The sequence below is a fragment of the Microcebus murinus genome, chromosome 12, assembly GCF_040939455.1.
Source record: "Microcebus murinus isolate Inina chromosome 12, M.murinus_Inina_mat1.0, whole genome shotgun sequence".
Taxonomy (NCBI): domain Eukaryota; kingdom Metazoa; phylum Chordata; class Mammalia; order Primates; family Cheirogaleidae; genus Microcebus; species Microcebus murinus.
Window position 1 is genome coordinate 14,282,482 of NC_134115.1, and position 22,159 is coordinate 14,304,640.

Consider the following 22,159-nt stretch of genomic DNA (forward strand, 5'->3'; position numbering starts at 1 on the left):
AGGACAACAGGGTCACTGCTGGCTTTCTTTAGTTTTTAGAATTATGTGACTTTGCCAACTTTTTTACTTGTGTTCAATTCCTCAGCAAAAGAAGGCCTTAATGAACACAGTAAATTTTTACATTTTATTTTAGTTATTTCTTTAAATAGAAGAAATCAGAGTCCAGTAATTGTTTCCTAATTGTTTCTCAGTTTGGGATGTGTTGTATATATGTAAATATGAATTGTAAATTAAGTTTCACTTAGGAACATTATTTGATAGTTTATATACATTTTCAAAGTATAACAATGTAAACGTTAAATGTTCAGATAATTATGTTTGGGTTTACATTTGTACTTTTTTTAGTGAATATTTTTCTTAAGTTAAACCTAATCATCAAAATTGTTATAGCTTTCTGCTTAACAAAAACTTGCACATGACTTACCTGCATGAAAATATGAAATTATCAGAGGTAGGCTGTTTGTCATTTTCTATATAATACTATAGGTATGAAGGAAAGGAAGCGAGTTTAAACTTCTGTATGTGGTAAAAAATAATTTTTTTGATATAATCTAGTAAAGTGGACAAGAAAAAGTAGTCTAGGCAATTAACAGAGTTTCTATAGTGTTTTCTTATCAGTTGGTTACTTTTTTGAAAAAAATTGAAGGTTATTTATATATAAAATACTTGAAATAAGTGTTTGAAAAGAATGTTCAAGTAATTATAAGTAGTTTCATTATCCTTGATATAGATTTATTATGACATATATCATAGGGTATATTATTATGATTTTATTTTTAAATATTTAAAAATATTTAATTATCAAAACATAAGTTTAATTGATATAAAATACCAAAATAGAGTATTCAGAAATCTCATTTAAAATGTCTAAAAGTCTAAGACTAAGTCTAGAACTTAAAAGTAAGATAGCTAAGTAAAAATAATGGTCTAATTCCTTCTTCCAATTCCATTTGGAATTATCAGGAGACCTTTAAAAATAGGGGACAATCTGTAACCAATCTGAAAACTAGGTAAGAGGGGCATCCTCTGGAACAAGCATAGAACATGCAACCAATATGGTAGAGATATGAGTAGATTCAGGAAGACCATCAAGTCTCTCTACTCCCCCTTCTATGAAATGCAATATCTTTGGCTCCTAGTTGAGGTGCCACTAACACCTCATTTGGAGGGATAATCAGGGAATAGTTGGAATCCCTTTCTCTCCTATATCTCAGCATAGGATTGAGGGGGATTAAGTGGCAGTTTTAACTGTTAGATATCTAGAGAGGCTTATCTATGATGTCACAGATAGTAACACCGGGAAGGACATAGGATATATTCCATAGTGTTCTTTATTTAGCATCTGGTTTGATGGATAGAGAAAGCTGATCTCTAGTGCAGTGAATTCACCAAAATATGGGGAGAAATGACAGAGGTGATATTTTTCTGCCTGATGAATCACTGAACTAGAAATGCAGATTTACATTGGCTAACAAGGGATTTAGGAGCTATGTGCCAGGAACCAGGGACAAAGATCAAATATATATTTATCACGAAAAGACTGTTGTTTTTTTTTTGTTCATTTTATCTTCAGCATCTGTTTGATTACATTGGACATAAGTATGCATTTAATATTTGCTGAAGGAATAAATTGAGCTGGTTTCTCTTGAATGTTAAATGCCAGGAGATAGTAAAGCAGCATCTATGGAGATTTGAAGGAAAAGGATTCCAACTTAGTATTTCTGAACCCTTATTAGTTGCATTAATGTGAAGGTGACATATCCTTAGGTGTGCAAGGGTACAGAGTTACATTACTCAGACACCCTTTCTGAAGTAATTGTGAAATATTACTCCAGCCAATCAAGTATTAAAGATATCAAGAGTGCAGAAGACATAGAAGAGTATTTGTATTAAACATTGTAATTTGTTAACTATATAATACTAAATAATTGCTGTACTATTAATAGGAAACAATGAATTCTTCGCAAAAGAAACATAATACATAGTTATCGTAAACTGAGTCTTTTACATAGATAAACTAAAATTTATATTGATAGATTTCCTAATATTATGCTAGTCTTACATTTCTAAAATCAAAATTATATAAAATGTGATCAAAGTATATATTTTCCAATGTAAAAATAACATCTAGAACAGAGATCCTTAGATTAGGGTCCATAGAACCATAGGGACTACATGGATGGGCTTTAGAGACTATGAACACTTTGAAATTCTATGTGAAATTACATGTGCTTTTTTTTCCTTTGGAAAAAATTTTTCAAGGGGTACATTGCTGCTGTGTAAAAGCAGGTGCATTTCAAAGATGCACAAAACCCTGAAAGGGCTAAATATTATACCAAGTAAGAACAAGCAAATCAGTTTCAGTAATAAGAAATCTAAATGGATAAAAATGCTTCTATTAAAAGAAACAAACTATCAGATTGGTTAAAAACCAAAATACAACTAGCCGACACATACTGCAGACTCTTAAAACAGCAGAGTGGAAAGCTTGAAAGTAAACAGATTGGCAAATGTATAGCTGTTATCCCTAGCCCAAAAGAGGTGAGGAAGACAGTATTACTATTATACAAAATGTAAATAAAGAACAAAAAAAGGTTTAAAATAGAACAGCAAAGATTATTTTATACTAGCTAGATAACACATGTGCCAAATAATAGCACAAATATAGATAAAAGTATAATCATTTGAATAACAAGGAGAAATTGATAGAATCAGTGTTAATGGGTCATTTTAATACTTCTAAATTCTTGGCAAATTAAATGAAAGAGGTTAAATCAATCTAAGTGGATGCTAAAGATAACTCCCCCTAATGCATTTTAATATACACTTGATCCTTGAACAATGTGGGGATTAGGGATGCCGACTCTCCGTGAAGTCAAATATTTGCATATGACTTTTAACTCCCCCAAACTTAATTACTAATAGCTTACTATTGAGAGGAAGTCTTACCAATAACATAAACAATTAACATATATTTTGTATTTATGTGTATTATATGCTGTATTTTCACAATAAAGTAAGCTGGAGAAAAGAAAATGTTATGAAGAAAATCACAAGGAAGAGAAAATACATATACTGTTCATTAAGTGGAAGTGGATCATCATAAAGGTCTTCATCCTCGTCAGCTTCATGTTGAGTAGGCTGAGAAGGAGGAAGAGGAACGATTGGCTTTGCTCTCTCAGAGGTGGAAGAAAATCCACGTACAGGCATACCTGTGCAGTTCAAACACATCTTGTTTGAGGGCCAACCGTATGATTGAAATGGCCAATATTTGAGGAAAATATAAATAACTAAAATTTACATAGTAAAAAAACCTGAAATTGAATATGGAATCAGGTTTCTTCAATGAAGACACCAAATGCTGATGGTTTCATAGATTAGTTCTCTCATCTTTCAAGAAATTTTCCTATGCTTTATTTTCCAGAGCATAGAAAAAAAAGGAAAGTTTAGAAGCTAGCATGATGCTGAAAACAAAACCTGGTAAGAATAATCTGAAACAACCTACAGATCAATGTCACTCTTAAAAGTAAATTTTTAGTTAAAAGTAAAAATCCTAAAATACTAGCAAATTGGATTGAGCAGTATTTTTTTGTATAGGACATTTTGACCAAGTGAGGATTATTTTTAAGAAAGTTAAGTTCACTGTAATATTAAGGTTTAATTAATAAAATTTATTAGCGGTAGGTCAAAGGAAGAAAACCAAGTGATCATCTCAGTAAATTATATGAAGAGAGTTTATAAAAATTATGTCAGTTCTAGATAAAATTTCTTAGGGAACCCAAGAATGTTTCTTGAACAAGCTGAGTGAGTATTGTCTAATTCAATTCAATAGCCAACATCACAAATACTAATGAAATGTTAGAGGATGCCTCTCTCAACCATTATTATTTAATATCATTTTGAAAACTAACTAAATTAGAAAGGCAAGGATAAAAAGGTCTTACATATTAAAAAAGTGAGATAAATGTATCAATATCTGTGCAGGATATTGCTGTCTACATAGAATATCAAGGCAAATCAATTGTAAAACATGACTTAGAGAAAAAAGTTCAATAAAGTACTTATAAGAAAGGTAAATAAAATTCAGTAGCTTTCCTACATGCACGTCAATAAAAACCAGTTAGGAAACAAAGGGAAACACATTTATAGGAACAATAGCAACAACAAAATAAAACCCCTTGGAATATATTTTCCAAATCCTTACAGAAAGTGCTGACTCATTCCCTTTAATGATTATATCATACAGATGTATGATTTATCTAACTACTTTCCTATATTTATAAGTTGTTTCCTATATTTCTGTTTTTACTATAAATGAGCCAAGGACATTTGAAAATAATAAGAATTTTAGTTCACATTCTCTGGTTTTAATTGTATGATTAAACTATAATAATATTAGTAATTATTGGTGATGGTATAAGAATAGATCTTTGGAATAGGAAAGAAAGTCTCAGACACTCTAAGCTATATGGCATTTCACATCTGGAGTATAAACCCAAAGGAAAATATATAAGGAAAATATTTGCAAGATTTGACTAAAAATTAAACACATTTTCTTTCTGACGCTAAATGTGTTTTCCCCTCTCTGTATCCAAGCAGTCTTTTGTTTGCAATAGGCTCTTCTGAATTCAATCCCTTTTTTTTTTTCTAAGAGTTCTTTTTTATTTCTTTTATTTTTCTAAATGTCAGTTCTTTCCCTGTTTATCCATGACTAACTGCTGTTAGGGCATAGGTAGGCATAAGTAGACCCGGGTTATCATATGCAATATCAGTATTTTTTGCTGTCTATTTCCAAAAAGAATTTGATGCAATTTGGTACCTGTGTTAATCAGGATAGACACTCAAACAACATAGTCACTCAAACAATGATAGTAATAAACATTTTTATAATACATACTCTTTGCCTGGTACTTTACATATATTAACTCCTTTAATGCTCACAAGAATACTATGAGTAGGTATCTCCATAATATAGAGGAGGAAACTAAGACACAAAGCACTTATGTAACTTGCTCAAGATCAAATAGCTAGTAAGTGTGGGAGCCAGGATTTGAATTCAGGTATTCTGTCTCCAGTGCCCCTTTGCTATACTGCCACGAGATAGGTTTTGTCCTCACATACCTGTGTAGAAGATAGACAGATGGTGTTGGGCAGCATACCTCTGTTCCAGGTCATCAAAGGAAAGAGATTCTCTTTATTTTGTTTTTAATCATCTTCTATGGTGATTTCCTTGTGTGCATGTGGAAAATGAGAAACAAAATGGAGGAGAGGGCAGTTTTCTTTTTAAAGAACATGACTTGAGATTTGTATTCATCACTTTGCTTCTTATACCTTCGGCCAAAATTTGTTCATATATATGGCTTTGACTACTTCAAGGGAGGCTGATATCCCTACAGCTAAAACTCAGATGTTCAATTACTAAAACGAAGGAGAGGAAAACAATACTAGGGGTACAGTTAATAATCTTTTGTATAAGTCACATTGGAAATGGAAATCAAAAATAGTTGGAAAAAATATCTTCTAAGAATATTTTCTACTTTGCTTAAAAGCACTTGTTAGATGAGAAGCCTTAAACTACTCTTCTACTCTTCCTCCTTTGTCTCTCCCTAGATCCATGGTCCCATGTCCTTTTACATTCTACTCCCTGAGTTTTTCTTTAGTGCATATTCTTTCCTCTCCTGTCACTATTGTATTGGTCCAGGCAGTTATTAGTTTTTTTTCCTATTAATTGGTCTCCCTCCACCTATACTCTTCCTCTCTCATGCCTGCCAGAGTGATCTTTTGAAAATGCAAGTTGAATTAAGCCATTCTTCTCTTAAAAATTCTCAGTGCTTATCTTCTGTATGTTAAAAGTCTAAACCATTCAGCTTACTATATTATAGCCTTTATTTTCTCATCTTATTTGCCTTTCAGTACTTTCCTAAGCATACTATGCATCCTAGTCATACTTATTATTTTCAAAGGTATTATCTTTCTTATTTTAGAATTATTATTTACTCTTCTCAAAACTCACACTCACCTATCCTTATATTTACATAGAAATTCGTTACTCTTTCTTCAAGATGTTGCTTAAATATCACCTGTTCTGTGAAGTGGTGAGCTGCTGTCAACCCCTTTGCCCCAAGTGGTTTGCAATTGGTTATTGCATCTCTGGTTTTCCCATAGTACTTTGAAGTTTATGCTTCCATTAGTGTTTATCTTCTGTATTAAAATTACTTGTTTACACCATTCTGCTCTTTAGCTTCATGAATTCCCTGAGGTCAGGGACTGTATTTACACATCTTAAAAAAAAATATTCCCAGCACACCAGCACAATGTGTGGCACATAGTCATTGAAACAGTGGGAGGAGAATTTTTAAGGGATGAAGTGAATCATTGAAATTTATTGTAAGTAGGAAACAGATTGTTTCATTAAGGTTGTTGCAACATAAGACAGTATTAATTTTTAAAAACTGAGAATATTAGCAAAAACTCATTCATTTTTACAGTGCTTTCCAAATTTTAAAACACTTTCACATATTATCTCAAAGGTTTCTTAAATAGCTAGGATAGCATTAGGACATTTTTAATAAGAAATCTTGTTTACTTTTTCTTTGGTAATTGAAATACTTTACATATATATATATATATATATATATATAAAACATTCTACCTTTGTATGTGCATGTTGTAGAATGCTTACCTCTGACCTACTTATAGCACATTTTGTATCATAGTGGATGACGTAGTAGATGAAAGTGATGACAACGATGATATTGATTTAGAAGCTGAAAATGAAACCGAGAATGAAGATGACTTAGATCAAAATTTTAAGGTTAGTATAAATTTCTTTCATTAGTCAACTTTATAAATTTACAGTAATAAAATAATGATTGAGTAAATAAATATATACAATGGTAGATTAATTGTCCACATCTTTTTTCCGTGGATGACTGCAGTTAAAAGGGCAGATAAAGTTGCTTTAAATCTACTGGTCTTTTTTTTTTTTTTTTTTTAAGACAGAGTCTTGCTTTGTCACCCCCAGCTGGAGTGCAGTGGTGTGATCATAGCTCATTACAACCTCAAATTCTTGGGCTCAAGTGATCTCTTGCCTTAGCCTCCTGAGTAGCTGGGACTACAGGTGTGCACCACCATGCCCAGCTAATTTTTTTTTCTTTTTTTTCTATTTTTAGTAGAGATGGGGTCTTGCTCTTGCTGAGGCTGGTTTTGAACTCCTGACCTTAAGTGATTCTCCTGCCTGGGCCTCCCAGAGTGCTAGAATTACAGGTGTGAGCCACTATGCCCCTCCCTACCCTTTGATATGAGCGACATGATGGCAATTTAGGGAGATTGAGGAGAGCATAATTTAGTTTTGATCTTGACAGAGGTTTTTCTGTCTTGAGGAGCCCATCTTTAATTACATGTAATTAATAACATGGAACATTATAAATCTAATGTATTCTGTGATTTTTTTTGTTTTAAGTGCTAACGTGCTCTTTTTTAAATTTCAGAATGATGATATTGAAACAGATATTAACAAACTAAAACCCCAGCAAGAACCAGGACGAACAATAGAAGAACTAAAAATGTATGAACACCTTTTCCCTGAGCTTATTGATGATTTTCAGGTATAATTATAGAAAATTGAGCATCTTAACTGATTTTAATAAAAAATTCCTTTTTTCCTCCCTTAGACCTATAATCAATTTTAATTTGCTTTTCATTTCTAAAAAGTGAAACTAGCATTGCTTTCCTGAGTGACATTGGATAATTACGTCAACATTCTCAGCTGCAGTTGCTTACAACCTCAGTAAATGAGCAGAGATGGACTAACTTTAATTTTTTTTTCACATTTTTCATCACTTTTAATTGACATACATTTTTTACTCTTTCTCTTATATTCTTTAAAATGACATTTCAGAATCTTATATCAGTTGCATTCAAACTAAGGGGAGGTGAGAACTAAAAAAGTACTGAATTAAAAACATAGTCTCAAGAGCAAAGTTGATTCATAGGAAGAGTGACTTATTAACATTTCTTCCCCTCACTTTTTTACCAGAATATAATATAGTCAGCCTGGATTAATTAATTACACAGCAAGTAAAGTTGACTGAATTGTTGTCAATTAGTAAATCTAGTTTCTTATTTTCACCCTGTTGCTGACTTTTGGTGAGTCCTTGGATAAGTCTTTGAAACTGCTCAGGATCTTAAAGTATACTAGATAATTTCTCAGATTTGTTTAGTGCTCGCTGCAAACCTCTTTGCTCCCCACATTCCATGTACTTAATTTATGGTTGCTTAAAGAAAAAGACTTTAATGTGAGGTTATAAGTGAGAAATAAAAAAAAATCTTTCCCAACTAATATATACATCTTAAAGTTCTAATTACTCAGTTATTGAGGTTTCTCTTTGGGAACTTACAAGTCTTGGATGCAATAGCAGATGCAGCAACCTCATCACCCACTCACCTCTCTTGCCTTTACCCAGGTGTCTTGGTACTCCCCCTAGATTTGAAGTACATTGTAAGGCACTTTGAAATCAGGAGTAATAGAAGGAGGGCAGGGATACAGGAGAAAGTATTTGTCAAAAAAAAAAAAAAAGAAAGAAAGAAAAGAAAGAAGGCAAGAAGAGGCATTTAGGAAAGAGTACAAGTTGATTTTATTCATTCATTCAACCCACAGCAGTTACCCTGCTGCTCTTTTAACACATTTGTGCCCCGCTAAGAAACATTTGAAAATAAAACCCTAGAGATAACAAATACTGCTAAATCAAGGCAGAAAAATACTGTGGAAGGGATTTGGGGAGGGAATTGATTATGGTATAAAGAGTTCACGTATTTTCTTCTCTGTTTATGAGCATGTGAGAAATACATATAGTAGCTTCATCTTAACTCACAAGAGATATGTTCCAAGACCCCCCCCAGTGGATGCCTGAAACTGGATCATACTGAGCCATATATATTCTGTGTTTCTTTGATCTGATAGTTAAGATGGCTACTAAGTGACTAATGGGCAGGTAACGTAGATAGTGTGGACATACTGGACAAAGGAACGAATCATGTCCTGGGCAAGATGGGCATGTGACAATTCGAGATTTCATCACAGTACTCAAAATGGCACACAATTTAAAACTTACATTTATTTCTGGACTTCTTCATTTAATATTTCAGACTGTGGTTACTCTCCAGTAACTGAAACCATGGAAAGTGAAATCTTGGATAAGAGGGGGCAACTGTAATGTGAATACAAATTATAGTTTTGATGTGGGAATAGAGAAAAATACTTTTATAATAATTGGCAAGGCCAGGATTTTGATTCTCATACTTTCACAAGCGAGATTTCTTTCTTTTAGTCTCTGATAAGTTCTTGCATGTCTATGTTTAGATTCCCTATTTCCTAATCATAGTTCATCACCCAGAATGGGCTAACCTTGATGGTTTCCTACATGGCACCTTATGAACTTATCCAGCTTTTTTTTTCATACATCTGCGCTAGCATGATGATATTTACCTTAGGGACTTTGGTTATTTTTTGTTTTTATTTCTTTTTTTTTCTATTTTTAATTTGGTTTTAAACTTTTATTGAAGTTATTTATAGAAGAAGTTTAAACATCAAATAGGTTTTTTTGTTTTTGTTTTTTTTTTTTTTTTTTGAGACAGAATCTCACTGTGTTGCCCAGGCTAGAGTGCCGTGGTGTCAGCCTAGCTCACAGCAACCTCAAACTCCTGGGCTCAAGTAATCCTTCGGTCTCAGCCTCTCAAGTAGCTGGGACTACAGGCAGGTGCCACCATACCTGGCTAATTTTTTCTATATATATTTTAAATTGGCCAATTAATTTATTTCTATTTTTAGTAGAGACAGGGTCTTACTTTTGCTCAGGCTGGTTTCAAACTCCTTACCTTGAGCGATCCTCCCGCTTTGGCCTCCCAGAATGCTAGGATTACAGGCGTGAGCCACCACACCTGGCCAGCAATCAAATAGTTTTACATAGGTAGTCCCTTTCCCGCTAATTCCTGAAAACATTTTTAGCATGTTTTTGAAGTTAATTGTCATATCTCTAAGTTTTATGTTTAAAGTGCCATGTCTTGATTTTTGTTGCTTTCATTCTTTCTTTTTTTTCTTTTTTGTGCATTGTCTTCTTAAGATGGGTATCCAGTAATTTTCAGCTTTTCTTTGTTCTCTGTGTGTGTGTGTGTGTGTGTGTATGTATTTAGATTATAAATTATCCTTTAATTACTGTTTTAGCAGTATCTCATAAACAGTAATTTTGGTGTTTAATATTTTCATTATCTTTGCATTGAAACTTAATTTTCATTATGTTTTTTCTTTGATTCATTTTTAATTTCAAAGTTTCTAATTTTTTATATTTTTTATTGACTTACAGCTTATTGTAGTGGGATAAGGACACATTTTTGTAATTATCTTTTGAAATTTTTGAGGCTTGTTTTATTTGAATATGGTCAACTTTTGTTATGATTTTTTGTGTGCTTACAAAGAATTGTTCTGCAGTTGATAGGCACAGTTGTATATTAGGACAAGATTGTTGCCTATTAGGACAAGATTGTTAATTGTGTCGAGAAGTAGTTCTTTTCTATCCTTATGGATTTGTATTCTTAGTCTATCAATTACTGTGAAAAGTATGTTAAAAATTTCTCACTATGAAAAAAATTCTCACTGTGATTATGAATCTGTTTCTCTTTGGATGTGTGTCAGTTTTTGTTATATATTTTTTGAAACTTATTTATTATGTATACATGTAAATTGAATTTCATTCCTTTTTGAATAGGACTTTTCATTATTATGAAGTTACTCTCTTTATCTGTAAGACTTTAAGACAAAAAGCATTTCTAAAAAATATTAACGTAGTTACATTAACTTCAGTTATTTGCCTGGTATCTTCTTAAATCTTCCAGCTTTTCAGTAACCTTAAATGTGTATCTTTTAAATTGCATATAGTTGGATTTTTAAAAATCAAGTTAGTTTTGTCATTTAACTGGAACACTTAGGTCATTTACATATAATATAATTATTCCTATATTTGGATTTATATTTATGAAATCTTGTTTTGTATTTCCATTTATTTTATCTCTTTTTCTTGTCTTCATTTGGATTACTTTTTTCTTATTCCACTTTTTCTCCTTTACTAGTTCGAAAGCTGCAGTCTTGTTAGTTTTTGTTTTCATCAACTTTTTGAGGTAAAATTTACATAGAATAAACTACATCCATTTAAAGTGTAAGTTTGAGTATTGATGCATATAAAAAAGTTCTACTTTTGTTATTCTAACATATTTTTCAAAATCTGAAGTTAATTAGGACCTTTTTCCTTCTGACCTTTAGTAATAAAAGGAAACTGAGAATACTTTATTATCACTTCCCAAGTTAACTTATATGCATTTGATTTATGTCTTAACTCTAGCTTTTAAAAAACCCATATGATGTTATTGCTTTATTTTTTTACATTCAGTGCAGACTTACCCACATTTTTAACAGTTCAAAACTTTTCATTACTTCTTGTTTCTCAGACCTTCTATATGGGATTATTTTCTTTTTGTTTGAAATATGTTATTTCAGTGATATGCATCCTGGCACTCTCTTCTCTTTCACTGTGTCTGAAAGTGTCTTTCTTTTGTAATCGTTCTTAAAATTAATCTTTTTCCTCTGGCTCCTTTTAAAAAAATTTTATTGAGATGTAATTTACATGCAATAAATTACATATATACAAGTTCAGTGAGTTTTGATACATTTATACATCTGTGTGTCTACCTCCCCTGTCAAGATACAGAGTTCTCTCCATCCTCCCAGAAAGTCTTCTTGGGCCTCTTTATAGTTTCCTCATTTCCTGCTCATCTTCTGCCCAGGTAACTACTCTCTATCACTATGGTTAATTTTGTCTTTTCCAGAGCTTCTTATAAATGGAATCATATAGTATTTTTTTTTTTAACAATGTCAATTGCATTTTATTGGGACTGGAGCCTTTGCTCCTGTGCTAAGGAGGTCTGGATTCTGTAAAATGCTTGTGTGATAAACCCAGGTTGAATAATGCCACACACCCAACAAGTTGTTCTTTTTAATAGGTACCACAACATATGAAGTAGACTACTCCTACTGGTTATGTTATTAATTCTGGTTATATAATCAATTAAACCAATGCTTTGCCCAGGAGAGGCAAAGAACAACTCTGAGATCGCAGAAACAAGTGAAGCCTCAGTGTCCAAACCAGGCATGCCTTGTTCTTTCAAGTCATAATGTTAGCTCAAAAATCCAAAGAGTTGAGAAGTCAGTAGCTGCTCCACCTTGGCCATCTGGGAACCTCTACTTACTCTTTGAGCCTTATCTCAATCAGAGGCTCTTCTGCAAGGCTTCTCTGATTCCAAGGCAATTGGATTCAGGATTCTCTGATTCTGTGCAATCAGTTTCTTCTGCAAACTCTTACTATAGGACAACAGTTATCACATTATATGGTAATTGTTTCCTTGTCTGACACCCCCATTAAACTAGGATTCCCAGATGTTTATTTGTACCCTTGGTAAACTCTGGCCCCCCAGGTGGGACACACAAATGTCCCTAGCTTTAGGAGGGACCCTATAACTCCCAGGTGTTGCTTCATCTCTACTCCACTGGGCTGGATTGTGAGAGCCTGAGAGGCTTTCCAAAGCCTCAGGGAAGTTCAGACGTTGCTTATCCAGCCACTAGGGAGAGCTGGTGGTGTGAAGTTTAGGGCAATCTCTCCAAGGCTGTTCCCGAGGGTTGGGCGTAATCACTCGAGTGCTTAGGTTCATGGCCAGGCTCTTTCAGCTCTAGTCCACTGGCACAGTTTCTTTGTGGGATGGGGTGAGTGTCCTCCATATTTGTGCCCTGGAGCTCCATAGCATTCTCCCATCAGGTCAGACCCTGTGAGTTCCTTCACCTCCTGAGACCATCTCTAGAACTGCCCCTCAGTCCATGTGTGTGACTCACTAGTGTGCATCTGTGCCATCCACTGGTGGGTAGGGGGCTACCCAGTTGTGCACGCCTGTTCCGCTGTAGGATCCCAAAGGTAGTGAAGTAAGCCTCTCTATTCATTGGTGCTTTTGTTAGGGGCACGCTCCCGACAGGGAGCAGCTGCCACTCCCGAGTTTCTTGACTCAAGCTGCACTCCCTTTTGTAATTAGTGGGGTGAGTGGCCGCTGCTCCCATTCAGCTGGCATGTTCAGTTGTCATGGGAACCAGGGGCTAGGCTAATTCACTTTGAGTGTACACCCCTATCCATATGGTGGTTCTCCAGCCCAGGTAGGGGATGGGCACACTCACAGATCTCTATTCCTCAGCACCCCTTCACACTCTCCCATTGGATGTATCTGGGAGGGCTTCCTTGCCACCTGAGTCTGGAACTGAGACCTCTCCCCTGCATCTCCCTGCACCATTCATGTGTCTAGGAGGCACCAGGTCCAGTCTGCCCGTGTAAGCCTGTGATCCCATGAAACGCTAGTGTGAATCATCTTTGAGTCTTTGGTTTTTATACAGTGGGCATTCAAGGAATGAGCCAGAAAGGAAAAGATTCTTAATTTTGACTATGTAATATGTGTAAGGAAGTTAATGTAAATTAAAAGATGAATTGCAAATCCAGAAAAATATTGGCAAAAATGGGTTAGCTAGAAGATTAGTGTATGTGTCTGTATACATATTTTTATGTGAAAATTTATGCTAAAAAACCAGGAAAAACCCTATATTCTAAAAACAAACAAGTTACCTACAGAGAATTGCAAATGATTAACAAACGTATAAAAATTATTTGCTTTCCAGTAGTCAAATGCAAATTAAAGTGGCAGTAGGGTGACATTTCTTATCTGCCACTTTAGAAAACATTTTTAAAAACTGCAATACCTAATGTTGTCAAGGAAGATACTCTCACATACAGTTACTGGGTATATATAAAGTAATACAAATATTTTTGGAGGGTATCTGGGAAGTTTGTATTAAGCATTAAAATTGATTATAATAGCTAACTCTGTAATTCCATTTCAGTGCTTAGGAAATCATCCTAAACAAAGCGAAAACATTTTGCAACAATATTTTCATTGCAGAGTTCTTTATAATAGCAAAATTTTGGAAATAGCTGAAACACACACTTTATTTATCCGTTTGTTTAAATCATTCCTTATTCTATAAAGGATTTAATGCCCAGAATAGGAGAATGGTTAAATCAATTGTGGTATATTTCCTTTATAGAATCTTACATTGACATAAAAATCTTCTAAAAGTATAAAAAGAGAAAAGTCTGCTTTACCTATAAGCAACATCCTTTTTTTGAATTTGGCTTTCAGGACACTTTTCCTTCCTGGTTTTCATCTTTTTAGACTGACTTCTTCATCTACTCTTACGTTTCATTTTTATCTCCCCAACCTCTTAAGATTATAGTACTCCAAGGCTCAGTTTTTTTATCTTGTCTGTTTTGTTCCATTGATGATTTCCAGTCTCATGGCTTGGGATAACATCTGTATGCTAATGACTCTCAAATTTATATATTCTGCATAGACTTTTCTTCTGAATTCTACACTCATATACAGCTGGCCTACTGGTGGTACATCTCCATTTGTATGTGGGTAGCTCACACTTAACATGTTCAGAGATAAACTGATGCTAATGCTTTTCCATTTGTTCAGACAAACACTTTGGCATCATCTGTGACCTCTTTCTGCACTTTCAACCCTTTATCTGGTCTATCAGGATATCATTTTAGTTCTGTAGTATGTTCAGAATCCAACTACTTCTTATCAAGTTCCCTGGATTACTGCAACAGACTCTTAACTGTGTCTCTGCTTCTCCTCTCGCTTCCGCATTCTGTTCTCAGAAGAGCATCATAGTAATAGTTCTCAACTGGGTTGATTTTTGCCTCCCAGCAGACAATTGACAATGTCTGGAGATATTCTTGATTTTCACAAATGGAGGGGTGCCACTGTCTTCTAGTGGGTAGAGGCCACTGGTGCTGCTAAACATCTTGCAGTCGATAAAACTGCTTGTCTGCACCCATAATGCAAAGCCAAACAGAAAATAATGATCTGGCCCAAAATTTCTGCTGTGGTTAAGAAACACTGATGTAGCATATTATTTTTCAAACATAAATCATGTCATCACACTCCTCCCTCCCATAGCTCTCAATCTCATTCAAAGTAAAAAAACAAAACAAAACAAAAAACTTATAGCTTATCAGGCCTTCCCATACCTGGCCCACTTTTGCCTCTTGCAATTCATCTTGCTTATTCTCTTCCAACTAGCTTAACCTTACTGTTCTTTGAATACCCCAAGCATTCTCCCATCCTGGGCTTGTGTGCTGGCAGTCCTCTCTGCCTGGAATGCTCCCCTTGTGCAGTACTCTCGCCTTCTTAAAGTCTTTGCTTTTACCTGCTCAGTGAGGTTCTCTAGCCAATGACATTTAGAATTGCTACCCACTTCTCCTCCTCTGGCACTCCCAGTTCATATTATCCACCCCCCTTTTGCTGTAGCACTTTATCTTTCTTAGGTTCTATAAAATGTATTTATGTTTATTACTTGTATTGACAGTACTCTCCCTTACACCCCCTATAAGAAGGTAAACTGCAAAAAGGAAGAGTTGTGGTTTTTTTTTAAACTGATAAATCTCAAGCTGAGGTCTGTGTTAAGGCCTGAAACAGGGTTTGGCACAAAATAGACACTTGGTAAATATTGCACAAAACAGATACTCTGTAATATTGTTGAATTAATGAGTAACATTTTAGTTGTAGTCCCTAATAGCATTTTGGATTATTTTAATGTCTTTCTAGTTTTCTAAAATTTCCCATATTTCTGTGATATAGAGACATTATTTTTATAATAGGAAAGGTAAAGTAAATGTTATGAATATTATAGTGCTTAAATATTTTGTCTTAGTGAAATTAAAACATACTATTTTATCCGTCTTTAATATTTTCAAATGTTAGGTTTCTGAAGCAGCATATAAAATGCAAATGACCTTAGTTTTGTTAATATGTGTTAACATTTTCAGATAAAAAGGTTAAACATATTTTTTATTTTCAAAGGACTATGATTTAATCTCCAAAGAACCAAAACCTTTTGTATTCGAGGGAAAAGTACATGGTCCTATTATTGTTCCTACTGCGGGAGAAGAAGCATCTGGGAATTCAGGCAATTTAAGAAAAGGACTTGCAGAGAAGGAGAATGGATCTCCAAAAGGGGATAAGAAAGCTACCCTTGTGGATCCAGCAAAAGAAGATATTAAAGATAATGACAGAACATTACAGCATCAGATAGGTGATCAGAATAGAACTACTTCATTAGTCCATGGCCTAAACAATGATATTGTGAAGGCCTTAGACCGAATTACCTTGCAGAATATTCCTTCTCAGACCACTCCGGGCTTTGCTACAGGAATGAAGAAGGACCATGGTCTCCCTCTTAGTGTCCTTACGTGCACCAAAGCTTGTCCTCACGTGGCTACTTGTGGAAATGTTCTATTTGAGGGAAGAACAGTTCAGCTAGGGAAGCTTTGCTGCACTGGAGTTGAAACTGAAGATGATGAAGATTCTGAATCTAATTCATCAGTGGAACAAACATCAGTTGAAGTACCTGATGGACCAACACTCCATGACCCAGACCTTTATATTGAGGTTGTGAAAAATACAAAGTCTGTCCCAGAATATTCAGAGGTGGCTTACCCTGATTATTTTGGTCACATTCCACCTCCATTCAAAGAGCCTATTTTAGAAAGGCCCTATGGTGTACAAAGGTAAGGTACAGATTTCTTCTTCCTTCTAAATAAGACTGTTGTTAAGATATGAAGCATACTTAAAAAAATTACTTTGGGTATTTAGGAAGAAAATTACTCTGAATTAATGTTTCTGTATTTTTGTATTCTGCTTTGGAAATTGTGCATTGTTTAAAATTGTCCTTATGGGTTTACTTTATTTTCTCAAGCTCATTACTTTTTCAAATGAAGCCAGAATAGTAGGCTTTATAATTTGGAAATTTTCTATGTAGACTGAATCTCAAAATATGAAAGTAGATTATTTAATCATCTTTGAATATTACCTTAGCATATTAATATGGAAATTTTTCATTTGAACTTGATTTTGGTATATGATTTAAAAATAGGCTATAAATAAAGCAATATGGGCAGTCTTTTGTTTTAAAATTTGATATTTTAATTGAAAATATACAATGTAAAAATTTGGGATTCATAAAAGCAGTAACTAAGCTTATTAAATATTGCCAAGTAAGATTAGATATTATGACTAATATATTGCCAACTAGTGAATATTTGGCTCATAAAAATATCCTTTTTGGTGCATCTGAACTAGTTTTGGTGATTGTGGTTAAGGTTTTGTGATGATGGCTTATCAGTATCTAAAAAAGTTTGTATACTTTTGTTATGGGTATAGTATGTAATAGACAAGGAAGACCTTGCTGTCGGTATTTGATTCTCCTTAGACTAAGCTCCTTTAAGACAACAATGTGTTTTATTTACTTTTTTCTGTGGCATCTTAGATAATTCACCATTTTTACTTAGTAACTTAGTGTATGTTTAGTGCTACCCATTGGCTCCTTGATCCATAGGTGTGGAGTCCCACACAACATAGCACTGGAAGAGGGGACTTTCTTGGGACTGACCTATGGGAGTGGCTCTGTGCCAGGTCATCTACTGTATCAGAGACAGCACCATCCAGAGGTAGCTGTCCTGATGGAGTCTGGAATGGCCTTCAAAGGCCTGGGGAAGCTCTAATTCAGAGGAAATGCTCTGCATGGATGGATTGTGATCTTTCAGGATGCAGTATAAACACTAAATTAGAAATTTGTGCATAGTTCTGTTTCCCCAGTAGAAAGAATACTTACCATGGGTCTGGGAGCCAGGAGGTGAGAACAGAAGTGGCCCTATATTGTAGCTTTCAATATCCCAGTGGGGGACTTTGTGCTTTCTGTTTTTATACCTCTGGGCTCTGCAGGTTTAGAAGTCCTGGTCCTCAAAGTGAGTACAATATTACCACAGGGGACACAGCAAGGGTACAATATAACTACAAACTGTGGTTGCCAACTGGGTACTTTAAACTCCTTGACTCTGGGACCAGCAACTGGGGAGAGGCTTTACTAACTTGACACAAGTGATTGACCCATATCAGCTAAAGGAGGTAGGGTTGCTTTTGCACAATGACAACAGCTTGGAACTCAGTCCACTTCCTTGCTTCTTGCTATTCCCTTGCTTAATTTTAACTGTGAATGGACACATCACAGCCACCCAGGAATGAAAATGACATGATTCCCAGGGGAATCCTATCAGGATTGAGAGTCTGGGTCGCTTAATCAGGTAAGTTACTAAGACCTGCAGAGGTGATAGCTGAGGGTGAGGGGGATTTAAATAGACACTGGAGGATGGAGATGAGGAGTTGCGGCCGTGAGAACAGTTGCAGTGATGGGGATAAACTCTGTGCCACTCGTTTTTCTTCCAAGTTTCCCCTTAGGAGAGGCCCACAGGAGCATGCTTCATTGTGTCTTGGCATCTGCTTTTTGAAGGCCCTGAACTGACACACTTGGAGTGAGTGAGAATCAGGCAGCAACTCGATATTTCATCTTTTCAGCATCATCTCTTGGGCTCTTTACCTCTTCAAACATGTCATCTTGACTATAGAAGGCACTTCCTGAATTTTAAGTGCTCTTTAAGGCCTGAAAGCAAGTTTTTAAAAATTAAGTTGCCTCAAACTGAAAGTATTTTCTCTTCTGACTAGCCTGTAATACCCAAGGTAAGGTTAGAAGCAAGGATTGGGGAAATAGAGGCCTAACTATCGTGTAAGCCTCTGATTCGCAGCCTTAATTCTGACCACCAAGGAACCCTCTTATTTCCCCTCGTAGACTTCATGCTATGAAAGTTTTCATCAGTCAAGACTCTTATTTAAGTATTGTATCCATTTATGTTAATAAAGGACATCTATTTTTGCCAAACAGTCTCTGAGCAACATTCATAACCAGGGCTAACCCTGTTTGATTGATATCTTTGTAGACATCAATATGTAAAAAAACTTAATCTACTGCAGATAAATGTATGATGGCTATGACTAGTGGTCATGCCTTTGTGAATTCTTAAAATGTCTTTGCCACAGGTGAGGAGCTACCTCCCTCAGTCCTGGTGACCTCTGTTCTCTTTGAGCAGCTACTTCTGATGTTGGGCTTTGTCCTTGCCTGTGTTGCTTGGTTTTCAGAGAATATTGTTCCATCCATGGTCCCAAGCTCCACTTCCTCTCTGCACAGGACTGAGCCTATCTGATGGTGGAGGAATTTATACAGACAGGGAATTACTGTGGCTCTTCTCCAACCTTCTCCTGTCTTTTGGTATTTATGATGAGTTAACTCAGCTTGTTTCTGAAACCCTCACCTTGGAATTGTCCTGCGTCTAATCTGCAAATTAGAATCCAACTTATTCCTTATGTTGGGCCATCTGTAGGACTTTTTCCTAATGTAACTGATTTTTTTTTTCACTGCCTGTGTACACAGTGTAATGTACCACTGAGTTGGTCTGCCATTCAAAAAAAAGCTTTAAGATATATTTTTGGTACCCTGAGGTAAATAGCATGATGAAAGATCAAAAGGTAAATGAGAATTGGTGCATATGTTTTAAAAGTAAATGTGTTGGTTTGCAGGTTAAAGTGTGGAAGAGATGGAGCTTAAGGAAATAGACACAGATAACCCAGAATTTAAAGCTCTATTACCTGTGTTTGCTTTTGGATAATTCCAATGAGAAAAACAGGGCTGGACTCCAAATCACCTTTGAGGATTGAGTGATCCTTGTCTCTCCAGGAGTTTCAAAGATTTCTTTCTTTTTAGAGAGGTTTTTCCTATTGATTTCCATGACCTTAATGAAGATGGCTTCTGATTTATTGCTACAGAAATAAGTTATAAATTCTGAAGCAATCTAAAACCTTTATCTGCTAGTCTCTTATCATCATATATTTTGTGTGATAGTAACTGTTACAAGTTTGACTTGTATACCCTATGTTGCACAGAACACCTTTTATCATATTTGTCATAATTCTATATTCATATCATATTGTCAGAATTTCCATGGGTATCAAATACAAGTTTTGATATGTGACAGGAATACAACTGTATTTGACTGTGGAGTTGCAGCCCTGAGATTTATTGCATTGATGAAGATGAAATTTTATTTTTCAGTGAAACAATGTGATTCTTTTTATTACTTAGATGTATAGAACCTGCCCCACAATATAATTATTTTAGCTAAAACTACAGCAAAAAACAAAATATTTTTATTTTAAAATGTTTATAAATTTATAGTAGATAACAGCACTTTGATATTTGGAAGTTACTGTCTTTTCTCTCCTAATTTTATATACTTTTTGCAGGTACAGTTGACCCTTCAACAATGCAAGGATTAGAGGCACTGATCCTTGTGCAGTCAAAAATTTTGATTATCCCCAAATTTAACTACTGATAGCCTGCTGTTGACTGGAAGCCTTACCAATACCATAAACAATTGAATAACACTTATTTTGTCTCCTAGAATCTAACTATTTTGCAGAGAAAAAGAGAAAAAGAAAAAGTAAATAAAATTTAAAAAAAACACTTATTTTGTATATGTGTTACATACTGTATTCTTACAATAAAGCTAGAGAAAAGAAAATATTATTTAAAAAATCATAAGAAAGAGAAAATATATTTACTCTTCATTAAGTGGAAGTAGATCATCGTAAAGGTCTTTATTCTCATTGTGTTTACGTTGAGTAGGCTGAGAAGGAGGAGGAAGAGGAGACATTGGCCTTGCTGTCTCAGGGCTGGCAGAGGTGGAAGAAAATCCATGTATAAGTGGACCTGCAAAGTTCAAACCTATGTTGTTCAAGGGCCAACTGTATTTGTCAAGTGTTTATGTGGAAGTTGTGGTGAGCAAGGTAGTCTCAAGGCTTAAAAGTAGATAGCTCAAAGCTTCCTCTCTCCCTTTCACTTTTTTTACCCATTATTTTTAAATACTGGGTAAAACTATTCAGAATTATTTGTTCCTTCAAGTAACATTAATTTGAGACTAGAAGGACAAATGCATGTAGCAGAAATATTTGGACAATTGGATTAGACTTGTTGAGAGTAGTGAGGCTTATTGTGTGGTGAGACAGCTTGGCAGGGCAGGATGCTCTCTGAAAAGCAAGTCCCAGGCTTGGCTCTCCCACTAACTGTGTGTGTGTGTTTGAGCAAACTTTGTTTCCCTAGATACCAATGTTCTCAGCTAAAAGCAGACAATAGATCAGTGTTTTTCAAATTTGAGTGGATACCCATTAGTAACCAATATTAATAGAGAAAATAAAATTGTGTTGTATGTTATACAGCTAAGTATCGTTTCATAATCCTTTTGTTTCACACACGCCTCTCTCCTCCCTCCCTTTCTAAAATGTGTTTCTTACTTGTTTGTCATAATTTAAAAAGTGTGGTAGTCGTTCACCTAGATCATGCTTGGCAAACTATGGCCTCTGTGCCAAATCCAGCCCTACTGCCCATTTAAGTTCAGCCCATGTGACAGAGACCATATAGCCTGTAAAGCCTAAAATATTTACTATCTGGCCCCTTATGGGAAAAGTTTGCTAACTCCTGTAGCTAGCCTGAAGGCTTTATGGTTCTATATTTATGATAAAATATCAAATATGGGCCAGGTAATAGGTATTTCTGAAGTACTCAGAAATGCTTATATTTTAAAATACATTGAGGATGTTGATTCTAGTTTGCTTATCTTACTTGCCTAATCTTCTGCATCTTATTTTTTGAGCAAATGGTGGACATCTTGTGAATTATTGGCTACCTTTAGCCCTGTCCCCTTCTGAATGAGGTAGCATTGTAAATTAATGATGTCAAAATTAATGAGGAGTTACTATTTTATCACTTTCAAAAAAAGAAAGCATTAGACTCTTTAAAATTATTCAGTGAAAATATTGTTATTTGGAATTTCTACTATGTAGCTATCATTCTGATATGCAATCCCTAATCTTATTATTAATAAAAGAAAAGTTCAGTATAAAATGAATGAAACTTCGTTAAGGCCAGCCACGGTAGCTCACGCCTCTAATCATAGCACTTTGGGAGGCCAGTATGGTGGGATCTTTCAAGGCCAGGGGTTTGAAACCAGCCTGAGCAACATGGTGAGACTTTGCCTCTACTAAAAATAGAAAAATTAGCTGGGCA

At 35.0% G+C, this 22,159-nt stretch overlaps 1 protein-coding gene across 5 annotated transcripts in view; it reads left to right on the forward strand.

Moving 5' to 3' along the window:
* AGTPBP1 (ATP/GTP binding carboxypeptidase 1) overlaps positions 1-22,159 on the forward strand; it is a 175,655-nt gene that overhangs the window by 85,346 nt on the left and 68,150 nt on the right. For all 5 annotated transcript variants that reach the window (XM_012787275.2, XM_012787272.3, XM_076008569.1 and 2 more), the window contains 3 exons: positions 6,717-6,814; positions 7,491-7,607; positions 16,012-16,718. In XM_012787275.2, the coding sequence (XP_012642729.1) occupies positions 6,717-6,814; positions 7,491-7,607; positions 16,012-16,718 (922 nt within the window). The remainder of the gene's footprint in view (positions 1-6,716; positions 6,815-7,490; positions 7,608-16,011; positions 16,719-22,159) is intronic.